This window comes from Dermatophagoides farinae, chromosome 2, assembly GCF_024713945.1.
Source record: "Dermatophagoides farinae isolate YC_2012a chromosome 2, ASM2471394v1, whole genome shotgun sequence".
Lineage (NCBI taxonomy): Eukaryota > Metazoa > Arthropoda > Arachnida > Sarcoptiformes > Pyroglyphidae > Dermatophagoides > Dermatophagoides farinae.
The window spans coordinates 756996-771306 of record NC_134678.1 but is presented as its reverse complement, the minus strand read 5'-3'; the positions used below and the strand labels follow the sequence as shown (position 1 = coordinate 771306).

Sequence of the window (14311 nt, the reverse complement as noted above, 5' to 3'; positions counted from 1 at the left end):
AAATAAAACAAAACAAAAAACGCATCAACTTTCACATGATTCTTTCATATATTTTTTTTCCAGCTTCTTGGTTGCTGCTGCTGTTGCTATATCGGCAGGTTTTTTTCGTTTGTTTGTTTGTTTGTTTGTTTGTCTGTTTATTTGGGTTTTCTTTTTCAGCTTTATTTTTCACAAAGTCGGAATCAAGTAAGTAGTAGTTTTTTTTTGGCCATCAATGATGGTGATGATCGAATGATAAGATTTTACCGAAAAAAAATTCCTTCGATTCATTCATTGAAACATCATCATCATTGGTTGACAATTATTGTTTACACACAGACTTCATATCATAGGAAATATTTAAAGATAATGAATCTGTGCACAGTGATAAAAAAAAAATACCGCGTGATTCAATGAATGAATGTAATGAATCCGGATGCTTATTTTTTTTCTATCTGTAAGTTTAGATTTTCTGTACTATTGTTTTTTGTTTTTTTTTCTGTTCAATCATTTGTCCTTTGACCTTTTTTGATGATGAAAAAATATTCACTGTGTACGTATTGTTTTTTTCTTTTTATATATGAAATCAAATCAAAAATATAAAAATACAAAAACAAACACAAAATAACAAAAGAAACAAATAGAAACAAAAAAAAAATCCATGTTTTTTTTCTGTTCTATTCTGTTGGCGTAAGTTTGGCGCCCAATTTTCATTTCGTTCGTTTTTCGATTGCTGCTGTTATCCTTATCCTTATTCTAAATCTAAAATGTAGAAATACAAAAACGTATCCGATACGTTATGTATATTTTTTTTATTTACACGCATTTGCAGAAAAAAATACATATTTTCATTTTGTTTGTTTGTTTGTTTTTTGATCATCAATCGATGTTGTATTTGCAACTTGCACAACACACACACACACATCCACAACGGAAAAGAGCATTTTTATATTGGAAAATTGTATCGATTTTTTGCTGCTGCTGCTGCTGCTGTAATCAATTAATTTTTTCTCTCTTTTTTTTATATTTATTTGATCAATCGATCGATTTTGATGATTATGATAATGGATCAAGGACCAATTTTATAAATAAAGTTTTACAAGTTTTTTCATTGTTATGCATTTTTATTTAGCCAGATTTGGCTACCGTTTTTTTGATCATATGTCAAAGGTCATTATAATTGACTATATATGAAAGAGAAAAGAATCACTTGATGATGATGATAATTGAATACAGCATAGAAAGGGAAAGAGAGAGACACTAATATATGTGAAGGGGTCAATTTTGTCTTTTATTATTGCTGCAAGCATAGGATTATCAATGTCACCACGTACACACACACACACGGGAATATTTCGATTCGGTTCATTAATTAGTACCGTGTGTGTGTGTGTATATGTGCAAAGTGTCATCTATTCTAAGGTCATCACATGAGATTTAGCCATTAGCCTCACAAGGTGATCACTAAAATAAAAAAAAAATTCAAACACTTGTTGATTGGTTGGTTGTCAACATTGTTCATTATTATATTTTATATATGGGTAATAAAAGCGTCATCGTCGTCGTTGTTGTCGTTGTTGTCGTTGTCGTCTAAAAAATTGATTCATGAATTTCCAATGAAACGAAACGAAACAAAAATTCGTTCAAATTCCTTATTGAATGATTGAATGAAAACGAAAAAAAAAACTTTCATTCATTTTCGGTTGATTTCGTTAATCGATAATGTGTTATATATGTTGTGTGTGTGTATGTGTATGTTAATCAATGGGCGATAATTATGTGACTGCCTGCTTGCTTGCAATGCATGCCTATACCACTCATTGATTTTTTGTGTGTGTGTTCTATCTATCTAACTATCTATCTAATGACCAACGAGCCATGAACTTTTCGTTTTACTTTCGGTTCCTCACACACACACACACACACACACACACACACACACACACACACACACACACACACACACACACACACACACACACACATTTAACAAGCTTCTGAAATTCTTGAATTTTTTTTTCTACAATGAAAACCAAAGAAGAAAAAAAAATTTTTATAGCCTCAAACGAATAATAAGAAGACTTTATGGCTTTTCAATGTTGAATTTCGTTTTTTTTTTTTTTTTTTTTTTTTGGTTCAAAGATCATCATCATCATCATCATCATCTGCCGATGATTGTGTGAATCGACAAACGAGTCCATTAGTGTTGTCCAAAAAAAAAAAAAATATGGTCAACATTTACAGACACACCATATTCTGTTTCAACGTTCAAAATCAAGTCATCATCCAACACATACACACACACACACACAGAAAATTTTTTCCAAGTCAGAAAAAAAACTATGGGTTGTAAAAAAAAAATCAATTTACACGTAGAACATAATAATTTGAAAGTCAATATCGATAATCATCATTGATGAAACCCCCCCAAAAAAAAAAATTGTATGACAATTGATTGATGGATTTGTGACATTTTTCATGACTTTTTTTTCAAGAAAAAATTTTATTTTATTTTATTTTTTTATTATTATTTACAAATGTTCAGTTTTTTGTTTTTTGGCTTCAAAAAAGAGAAAAATTCAAATTGAATGAAATTGGATGCACGTTGTAGTAGTAGCAATAGTAGCAGTAGTAGCAGTATTAGTAATAGTAGTATTTGTTTTCGGTCCTTTGGATAATACTTTTTTGTAGTTGTGGTTGTGATTGTGGTTGTAGAAATGAAAAATTTGAAATTTGAAATTAATCAACATGATAATGATATATAGTTATATAATACACAATAATTTGCAAGAAAAACGAAAATGATGTCTGTGTGTGTGTGCAAAATGTATGATTATAAATATTTACAAACAGAAAAGCAAAATGTATATTGACAACAAAATAATCACTGTGTGTGTGTGTGTGTGTATAGAAGATTAGAGATTTTTTTTTTGTTCTTTAAATAATTTGATAATGATCAAAAGAATTCTAATCAAATCAATCAAACAAATAATGATGATGATAACAATCAGCGTGTGCATTTTATACTGTCCTCATTTTTCCAAATTGATGATAAGCTCGTTAATGTGGGGCAGTTGATCGATCGATCGATTCCGGATGATTTTATACTTCTGTCGCATGTAGTTTATTATTATTATTAGTATTGATTTTTTGATCTTTATGTTCACCATTATTACTATATATTGGCTGTGTATAAATATTATTACAATCATCATCAACAACATTATTATCATCTAATATCACATTATAAACAGATCTGGATCGACCATAATGATGATGATTATTATTCATTCTGGATGATGGTGATATTGTTGTTGTAAGAATATTATTCTCAACTGATGTATTATAATGATGATGATGATGATCATTATTATTATTATTGGCTACAATTAGAAAATCACTGTGAATAGAAAAAAAAATCGTTAGAATTCAGAATAAATTCTACAATAAGAATCATAATGCAAAAAATTTAGATACACACACACACACACACACATACCTTTTATATAGATCAACATTTGATTGTTTCATCATTGAATATTGATCAACGTTGTATAATTGTTGTTGTTGTTGTTGTTGATTATTCATTGACAGGTTATTTGATAAAAGATTGCATTTTGATTTATAATGTTGCTGCTGTTGTTGTTGTTGTTGAATTTGTTCATATGTATGCATATATGGATCATCGATAGTAGCAGCAGAAGCAGTACCACAATTGATCATTTTTTCTTTCATTGTATTATTATTATTTAGATTCATTGTTCGAAAACCATTATGTAATGTAGCACATTTATTGAATTGATGATTAAATTGTTGATTATTAATAACATATTCATTGGTTATTTTAGGCTGACATTTCATATTCAATTGATGTATGGATGCTGGCCGATGTAGACTGTTGACAATTACATTGGTAGTAGTAGTAGTGCCAGAATTTAGATCCAAATATTTTGCATTATTATTATTATTGTTATTATTCATACTATTCATAATAGCATTATGTTCATTTTGTCTTCTAGTTTCGGCTTCATCACGACGTCTTTTCAATTTTATTCCATAACGTCGTAATCTTTTACATACGATTATGATGATTATAACGAATAGGATGGCAAGCAACAGAATCGCCAATGAATAAATGGACATTAATGTCGTTGATGATAATTTGATTGAATTATCATGATGATTTTCAGCCCAAAATGGTAATGATGAATTTTGTAGTAAAATATTTGTCACTGTTGTCGTGGTTGTTGTTGTTGTTGTTGATGAGGAATCAATAAATTCACAACGATTACCATAATAATTTTGATGACATTGACAATAAAAACCATTGATACGATCATGACATTGGCCACCATTAAAACAGGGCGAATTAACACAATCATCAATATTGATGGAACAATCTTTGCCAGTGAATCCGGGTGGACAAATACAAAGATAATCATTATTACGATCAACACATGTAGCACCATTCAGACATGGTTTCATCATTGAACATTCATCAATATTCAATTCACATAGTTCACCTACAAAACCTGGCGGGCAACGACAACGAAATGTATTGATTTCATCCACACAAGTACCACTATTTAAACATGGATTTGATTCACAATCATTAATGTTGATTTCACAATGATCACCGGAAAAACCGGCATGACATTCACAGCTATATGTTTCATCTGTTGAATTTGATATTTGGCATGATCCACCTGTTGTTGTTGTTGTTTTTGTTTTTGTTGATAGAAAAATAAATTGACACAAAAAAACAAGAAAATGTTATTATTCACGGTTAATTTTGAAATTTTCAATTAAAAAAAAAATTCAACAAAAAAAAACACTTGAAACATACCATGACATGGATTTGGTGAACAACCTTTTTGCCGTATTTGACATCGTGAACCAGAATAACCAAGTTTACAAGCACAAAGAAAACCACTTGGTCCATCAATACAGGTACCATCATTTTCACATGGATTATTGGAACAAACACTCAACAATTGTTCACAATGACGGCCACCATAACCGATTGGACAGTCACATGTATAATTTGTAATGGCATTATTCTGGTTGTAATAAAAATTTTGCAAAAAAAAAAATCGGAATTTTATTCATCGGAAATCCGTAAACATATCATCAACTTATATCTTTATTTAAAAATCAATACTCCAGCAGCAAAAAACAACAATCGAGCATCATCATGATAATGATGAATAAATCGAGAATCGATTTCATCGATAATCGATTGTTCATCATCAATGACAATGACTTTCACTATTTTGTTTCTCTTTTTATTGGCCATCTATCGATATATTATAAATATTAAAAATATCGATGGTCATCGAAAATAAAAAACAAACAAACCAGGATCTATCTATCTATATATGCATACAGAAGCAGCAGTAAATGAAAAAAAAACCTGATAACTTATCTTTTCCACAATTTCAACTGATCATCATCATCGTTATGATTATTGTTATTGTTTTTTTTCCTGGCAAATTCAAAATTTAAAAAAAATAATGTCTTTTTTTGCCCTGAAAATGAAATAAAAATAAAATTCTAGCCAAGGTGTTTGGTTCACATTCATTTTTGTTTCTCAAGGTAATGAGAAAATAAAAAAAAACTAACTAACTAACTAACTAACTAACGATAACCATCTGTGATCTGTACAAGAAACATAGGTATATGTGGCCATGGCCGACGACGACGACGACGACTACGACTACGACTAACCATATGGACCCTAAACAATACAGAACAACAGATTTATCCATTGGAATTATAATGCCACATTGAATATTGATTGATACCAATCGACGACCATATGGACCATATTAAGAGAGTGGGCAATAAAAAAAAAGCTCTAGACAAGCCAAGCCAAGCCAAGCAAATACTAAAGATTCTCTTACCTTACATGTACCACCGTTATAACATGGTGAATGATCACAACTATCCAATTCTTTTTCACAATATTCACCAATGAATCCTGGTGGACATTGACACGTGAATGATTCACCAGTATTGGTGCAAAGACCACCATTTTTACATGGTTGATTATTTGTACAATAATTTAGATCTAACAAAGAAAAAACAAACAAACAAACAAAGGCAAATTATTAGATAAGAACAAAAAAATAAAGGATTGCATTTCATCATTTTTTTTTTGGATTTTTACCTTTATCGCAAAGTAGGCCACCCCATCCTTCTTTACAAATACATTCCATTGGTACATTACAATAACCGTGTTTACAATTCGGATATTGTTTACATTGTTGACAATCATCACCTGTCCATCCCATACGACATTGGCATTTGTCTGGCCGTATACAGGATCCGTTTGTTTCATTACATGATCGACAGATTGCTGTGAAAAAAAAAGAAATTTTTTTGAATTAAAATTTATGATAATGATAAAATTCATAATTAATCTGGCATTATAATCATCATCATCAGCATAGTTGTTTATTATTATCATTGTTCACTGCTGCCGCTGCTACTACTACTACTGGTGTCTAATGAAATGATGATGAAAACCTGTTGATAATCTGCAAAGAAAATCTAAACTATTGAATTTTGTTTCTTTCTTTATCTGTTTTTTTCCACAATAGAAGTGATTTGGTGGCCAAAGAAAACAAAAAACAATTTGTTCCGCTTGATGGACAATTAAACCACCACCACCGCCACAGCTACTACTGTGTGTGTGTGTCTGACAATCATCAGGATGATCGTTGATGATGGCTATGAACTTTGTCCTTTTTGAGAGAGAGAGAGAAAAAAAAAGAAATTAATTTCTTCTTCTTATTTCGTCTTGTTTGTCTTCATTGCAACTAATTGGTTTCTATCTATTGAATGAATAAATGAATGAATGAATGAGAATGTTAAAAAAAAAGTCAAAAGTCTGTAAATCAGACTTTTTTTTTGGTTGAAGAATAACAAGAAATGGCAAAAAAAAATTAAAATCTTTCTGGGATTATTGCTTGTTTTTTTTAGTGTTGGCCTGAATTTTTTTTTTTTATATATCACTGTTGTTGTTTAGTGTTTGAGAATATCGGTTATCAAACACGACGACGACGACGACCCACCATCATCATCATCACGGGATATCCGGTTGTCATCTCAAACACACACACACACAACAATTACATAAGGCAATGTGAATATAGAGCACATGGACATTCTTTGAGTGTGTGTACTCGGTGTGTGTGTGTTGGTGTTGGTGTTTATTTATTTGTTATCAACACACACAAAAAAAAACGATATCAGAACATTCAGAACAGCAAAGAGAACGAAAAAAATATTCATCAATACATCCTTAGATCAATATTTACAAAAATAAATAGAAAAATTCGTTGGTTGATTGTGTTGTTTCTGTTCTGTTTGATATATGATAATCATTTTTTTTTCTAGTCTAACAATTCTCAATCAACAACAAGTTGTTGTTGTCGTTGAGATTTTTTGTTTTCATTTTTCTAAGTAAATCAAATACATTCATCATATAAATATACTGTATACTGTATACTGTACACACTTACGTTTGTCACAATATTCACTTGTCCATCCTTGATGACATATTTTCTCACCATTTGAACCACAATTATAATGTCCATAAAGATCATTACGTGGTGTACATTTAATCGTACATGAATTACCATAATAATTATCATTACATTGTATACGATATGAATATTGTAATAATGTATGATTAATACGTGATTCATAATGTGTCCATTCATTATTCATTGCCAATACATTACGTCGTGATTCAAATGATCTGATTATTAAATTCGGTGTCGAATTCCATGATGGTAATTTGGAATTTAAATTCTTTTTATTATCTATTTGAAACAAACAAAAAAAAGAGAAAAAAAAATTCATTGATTATCATTAGGTCATTGGTTAATAATTGATTGATTAATAATGGTGGTCGTCAATTGAATTAAATTTGTGCGTGTCCGAATGTTTGAAAAGAAAATCACTTTCACCAGTATTTTATTTCATCTACACATGAAGAATTCTGAAATTTTCATTCACAATAAAAATGATGATGAATGAATGAACAATTTTCAAGCTAATCAATAGGTTCTGATTCTTGTTCATTCATTTCTTTCGTTTCAATAAAACTTACACACACACACGACATTATCATTGGCGACAATCTTCCTCCTTCATCATCATCATCATTTTTTTTCTAATTTCAAGAAAAGGTCATAGGTTGATATTAGTTTGTTATTGTCATTATTATTATTACAGGAATAATCGTCTTTAAGGAATAGAAAAAAAAATATTCTCCTTCATCATCATCATCATCTTGAATTTTTTTTTCTCTTTGTCGCGAGGAACTACGCTTGACCGGCTAGTTTGTTTTCACCATCACATTCATTCATTCATTCATTCAAGTCATTGATTTCAAACATAGTAATTATTATTATTATGATTGTGAAATGAAATGAAATGAAATAAAGAAAATCAAAAGTAAAGTAAAAAAAAACTAGAATTCTTAGATTATGTGACAAATACAGGTGCCCGCTGACTGACTGACTGAACCAGAATGAATGAATGAATGACTACCTGTTGCACGCGCACACACACACACACATTTTATGATGATGATGATTATTATTATGACTGGAATCTTGCCAATTATTTTTTTTTTTGCTTTATCTTTTTAAGAATTGAAAAGATGATTTGATCTGATGATGATGATGATGATGAAAGTGAAATTGCAATTTGATTTTCATTTTTTTTTACATCTTTGACATTGAAATTGAAAAATTTTTTTCCAAAACTTTTACAACGAAGCCATGGCGGAAATGGAATGAAATATAACCTAGCTCTATTTTTTTTTAAATTTCAAAACACTTGTTGCTGTGGACCTTTTTTCTGGTTTTATCTTCAAGTGCAGAAGAATAATAATAAAACAACAAACCGACATATTATAACGTGTGAACGGAAAAAAGGAGTGCAACAAGCACCAAATATATCACACACACACTCACACTGATCCGTCAAATTTGGATTTCAATCTTTACATCAATCCTTGTTACCACACAGTACCAGTACCAGTAAATTCGATGACAATTGTATGATGTGGTGGTGGTTGTACACACACACACACTGATTTGAGACTTTCTCACGGTCCAAACTCTCCTTGAAAACCATACTACAACAGACTTGGTGTGTTTATTGTGGTTGGCTACTGCCCGAAAAAAAACAAAAAAAACTAGTAAATTGAAAATTGTCACCAACCAAAATATGATCAAGCTAAAATCTGTTGTCGTCTGTTGTTGTTGTTGTTTTCATATATTACAAATTTATGGAACAACAAGAAGTTTTTTTTTAGTGGCCAATCAAATCCATCAGAGGCTATGATGATCAAGCAAAGAAAGCTAATCAGTTTTATAATAAAAAGACAGACGGATCGAAAATCGGGTTCACAGCAACAAGGTCTTTGAACGTGAAGGAAGTTTGTGATTGTCTTGAGAAACAACTGTTGTTGTTTTGTAGTTAAAATTGACCATTTTTATTATTATTATTATTATCAAGAAACTGAAACCAAAACCAGCCCGTAGTTAAAAAAAACATGCCAGATGGCAATGAGTGTGTGATCAAATCAAAATCAAATAAAGTGTACCATAACAGGGAACAGGCAGCACCAAAAGTGTAACATAAGAAAAATGAAGAAGAATAAAAAGAAAATCAACAGCTGGTCAGTGAATTAGCGAGAAAAAAAAACAGAGTACGGCCGTAGTACCAAAAAAAATGATCCATGATGATCATCACACACGCACCATAAGGCGAATTAAGGTTATGAAATTATTGTACTATTTCTACCCAATGAAAAAAAAATCTAGCTCTTAGAGAGTTGAACACATTTGGATAATCAAGATTGTCAATTCCTGTTGATTGTGGACCTTGGAGAAAGGGAGATAAAAAGAGAGAGGTGGGCCACAAGGAAATCCACAAGTCCCATATGGATCTTATTTTACTTTTTTTTTCTTTGATTTTTCATTTGTTTTTATTGTCACAACTTTTACGTTTTTTTTCTCTCTCTCACACACATACACCAGGTTTGGACCTTGTTTTTTTCTGTATATGGATGGATTTGCTTGTTCTTGTTGTGTGTGAGAATCAAATTTATACAAATAGAAAACACCTGCCATTCGACATCTTTACACACACAAACACACACCGATTTTACTAACATCGACCTGGGATAGGTTAAGTTTGTCGAGAGAAAATAGTGAGGGGGGATAAACAAAACAAAAAGGAAACGAAAACAAAAAAAATAAATTGGAAAATGGAAACGAAAATTTTGGTCCCAGCCAGCCATTCAGTCAGCCAGCCAGCCAATATCAATTGGAACCAAGTGTTTGTTAGATTGACGAGAAAAAAAACAGGTTGACAACCTTTTATTGAATATGATTTTTACGTTTTGCATTGAACCATTAACCATTTCATTTTATTTCATCATTGAACCTGCTTTGTTGTTGTTGTTGTTGTTTAACTTTTTGCAGAAAAAAAACTTTCAAACAACAACAACGACATTTACATCTATTAAACACATGGTGGTGACAACACACACAGAGACACATAGTGAAAGACAAGGTGAAAATTGAAAATTTTTCAATTTTTAACTAGAAACGTCTGTCATTTACTTTTTAGCCTAGTGTGTAATACAGAATGTTTAAAAAGACAGAATGATGATGGTCATAGGTAAAATGGTGTATGACGACCAGAACGATGAATGAGATTGCCCTTAGGGTAGTTTCCCACACATATACATGTATACACACAAACCAATGGCTAGCCAACATGATGATGATGATGATGATTAATAAAAAACAAAACAAAAAGGTGAAAGGTAACCTTGATATATGCTAAAGATTTAAAAACAACAACAACAACAACAACAACAATAACCATTAATACAATAAATAGATCGATCGATCTAGCTTAAAAAAAATGGATGAATCTATTTTTTGAAATCTGAACGAAAAACAGCAGCTGAAAAAAAATCATCAGCTGGTAGCTGGGGCAAGTGGATTTATATATTTTTTTTAAAAAACAAAAGAAAATTCATGTACAACACACACACTAAGTAGAAATTCAAAATTTTGGATAAACTTACGTTGATCAGCAGCAGCAGCAGCAGCAGCCGTATTGATGTTAGTAGTAGTAGTAGTGTTGGCGGTTGTCACATTATTCCATACTTCAATTATTAATGAAAATGTACCCTTTTTGAATGAATTGAATATGAAAAAAAAAAATTTAAATTAGATCAATTTGAATATATCAAACACATAAATGAATACTTACTGGCCAGGTAAAATTGAATGGAAATTGTATTGTATAATTATAATATGAATGATGAGAATGATGATTATGATGATGATGACTATCACTTGTTGCTGTTGTTATTGGTGAAAGAACTGGAGTTAATTTCTCGCCATAAAGACAATTTGAATTAGTATCGATATTTGCTTGATAATTTTTAAAACAAATACGAAAAAATGTTTGACATTTTTCTTTACAAATTGTTGTCGATGTCGTTGTATTATTATGGCCAGCAGCAGCAGCAGCAGCACCACAACAACGACCGGATGCATCACGATTATATTCATTGACAAATCTGTCAAGTCGTAATTGAAAAATTCCTAAACAAGATACCTGTGTGTAGTTGAAGTAAAAGCCAAAAAAAATCATCAATGAATTCAATCACCACCATTGGTAAACAATGACAACAAGTGTTGGTTTTGTTTTTTTTTCGTTTTGGTGAAGTGAAAATTGTGAAATGAAAAAAAAATAAAAACAACAATTATTACAGGTAAACATACAAAAAAATAAAATAAAAACAGTGAAAAAAAATCAATCATCGATTCCGTGGGCGTCGCCGGGTTTTTGTTTTTTTTTTTTTGTTTTTTTGATTAAGTGTGAATAATTTGTGAAATCCAAAAAAAAGAAAAAACAACTAAATACGTTTTTTATGGTTATTTGATGACCAATCAACCAGAAAAACGTGAAGCGTGAAAATGAAAACAAGAAAAAAAAGAAGAAAAAAAATTCTCATCCGGTCATCATTTGGATGTGTGTGTGTGTGTGTGTGTGTGATTGATTATATTGTGACTTCCGATTGGTGATCATTTACATCACCAATCTCGAATTAAAAACTTTCAACAACAAAAAAAAACGAAGAAAATTTAATTCACAATTGTATTGTGGACCGCTTGTTGTCGCTTTTTTTTTGGTTTATTTCTCTGTGTGGTCATTCATGTTTTGACATCGTCACACATGCACACAAACATTCCGGCAACTTTTTTTTTAATTTTTTTGCTTCTACTGCTGCTGCTGCTGCTGCAAATGGTTTCCCACGATCGTTAAAAACAACAAACAAACAAAAAAAAAAAAATGAAATGAAATGAAATGACCACAGTAGTTTGTTTGTTTTTTTTCTGTTGAATTGGTCAATCAATTAACAAAAAAAAAAACACACACACATCTAACTAACATCTTTCTTTACATTTAATTTTTTTTTTTGACTAACAAGAATTTCAAGGTTTCTTCAACAATCCAACAGACAGCCAGAATCGAAATCGATGAAAATTCTTTAAAACAAAACATAAAAAACTTACATGAGTTATAAAGAGATGTATTAAAATAATGACGATGATGATCAACATTAAATGATTAGAATTTGAATTATTAATTAGTAATCTTGATGATGATGGTGGTGGCCTTTTTGTTGTTTTGGTTGTTGTTGTTGTTGACATTTTCACAACATTATCATCATCATCATTCATCACTGTCGTTCTATATAATTTTGAATAATTTACATTATTTAATAGTGTCGTCGTCGTCGTCGTTGTTCTTGATTGTGGTTGTGGTTGTATTAGTGATGACCAATGATGATTGATCATCATTGATCTATAATGTATTGATAATGGATGGTTTTGTTGATGATGATCATCGATTATTTGACCATCATCATCGTCACCATTTTTATTGGATAATCGATCCATATTTTAATTTGAATTCAATTCTCAGACAATAAAAAAAACAAACAAACAAACAAATTAAACAAACAGAGTAGAGATCAATTTCGTTTAAATAATCGAGAATAATTTCATTTTTTGTTGTTGTTGTTGTTGTTGTTGGAATGTAATCAAAGATGATGATGATGATGATGACCAAAAAAAAAACGTTGATGGCAAAGACAGGCACTTGAAGATGAATATGAATCACTTTTTTTTCTCTCTGTGGTTACAATTTTCTACAACAAAACATGCACACACACACACACGGTGATTGAGGAATTTTTTTTTTCTTTGTTACTTTTCGTTGTTGCTATTTGGTTGTCAATGGAAATCTATACCATCATCATCAACCTCGACAGCAGCAGATAATTGATCAATGAATGAAAAACCACTGATAATGATGATTGGTTGTCATTGACAATTTTAGAGATTACTACTATTCTTTCATATACACATTTTCTTCTTCGATAAATTAAAGTTGGATTTGTCGATTGGATGATGATAATCGATGATGATGATGATGATTAAAAATGATAAAGAACCTGGACACCATCGTCATCCGATTTGGAATTTAAAAAAAAAAACACCAAAACACCGAAACACGTCCTAACCAGATGAATAATGGTCATAGACTGATTATTTTTATTATTAAGATGATGATGATGGTTCGAATCGAATTGCAAGATGACGATGAAAGAGAGAGCAACACAAACACACACGCACACATTTTTTTTTGCTTCTCTTTTTCTTTTAGTTTCCATCTATGCTACTACTACATTCAACAAATTATATTCTGTGTGTGTGTGTTCATCCAATCACATTTGGTATTGCTTCTACTTTCTCCTCATTCATATTATACACATTGTTATTATGTGATGTGTTGTGCACCTATGTGTGTCCACACTCAGGTGGGCTGGTACAATGTAATGAACAGAACAGAACAGAACAGACCAGAACAGACACACACAAAAAAAAACACCTGAGTATATTGAACAAAAAAAGGGGATGGACTAATTTTTTTTTTAAAAATTCAAAAAAAAAAAAAATTCAAGAATTTCTCCCAAATAATCAAAAAAAAAAAAAAAAAAATGGGATTAAAATTTCCGGTGGAACCCATGATATTTAAAATAATAATAATAAAAAAAACGATAAATAAATTAATTATCATCATCATAGTCAAGATAATTATATAGCCGGACAATTATTTAAACATTTTTTTTCCCGTACAAAAAAAAATGGCATTTAACCCCTAGTACCAACCAGTATGATGAATATCTATTGTCTCTCTCTCTCTTTTGAATGATGGC

At 30.7% G+C, this 14311-nt stretch overlaps 1 protein-coding gene across 1 annotated transcript; it reads right to left on the bottom strand.

Annotated features, from left to right (window-relative positions):
- Positions 1-2462: 2462 nt before the first annotated feature.
- Positions 2463-13639, bottom strand: LOC124493065 (uncharacterized). The gene is made up of 9 exons (XM_075735779.1): positions 12603-13639; positions 11290-11640; positions 11102-11207; positions 7506-7808; positions 6149-6337; positions 5883-6049; positions 4826-5039; positions 3479-4685; positions 2463-3379 (listed from the first exon to the last, which is right to left on the bottom strand). Exons 1-9 carry the CDS (start codon positions 12987-12989, stop codon positions 3082-3084), a joined length of 3222 nt encoding a protein of 1073 aa, XP_075591894.1. The 5' UTR covers positions 12990-13639; the 3' UTR covers positions 2463-3081.
- Between the last annotated feature and the right edge of the window lie 672 nt (positions 13640-14311).

Excerpts from the sequence above, each read along its gene's own strand:
- LOC124493065 (XM_075735779.1), bottom strand. The coding sequence starts at position 12,989 with ATGGATCGATTATCCAATAAAAATGGTGACGATGATGATGGTCAAATA. Across the intron at positions 11,208-11,289 it reads CATTCAATTTTACCTGGCCA|GGTACATTTTCATTAATAAT; the intron begins GTAAGTATTCAT and ends TCATTCAAAAAG. Across the intron at positions 3,380-3,478 it reads AATGTTGATCTATATAAAAG|TGATTTTCTAATTGTAGCCA; the intron begins GTATGTGTGTGT and ends TTCTATTCACAG.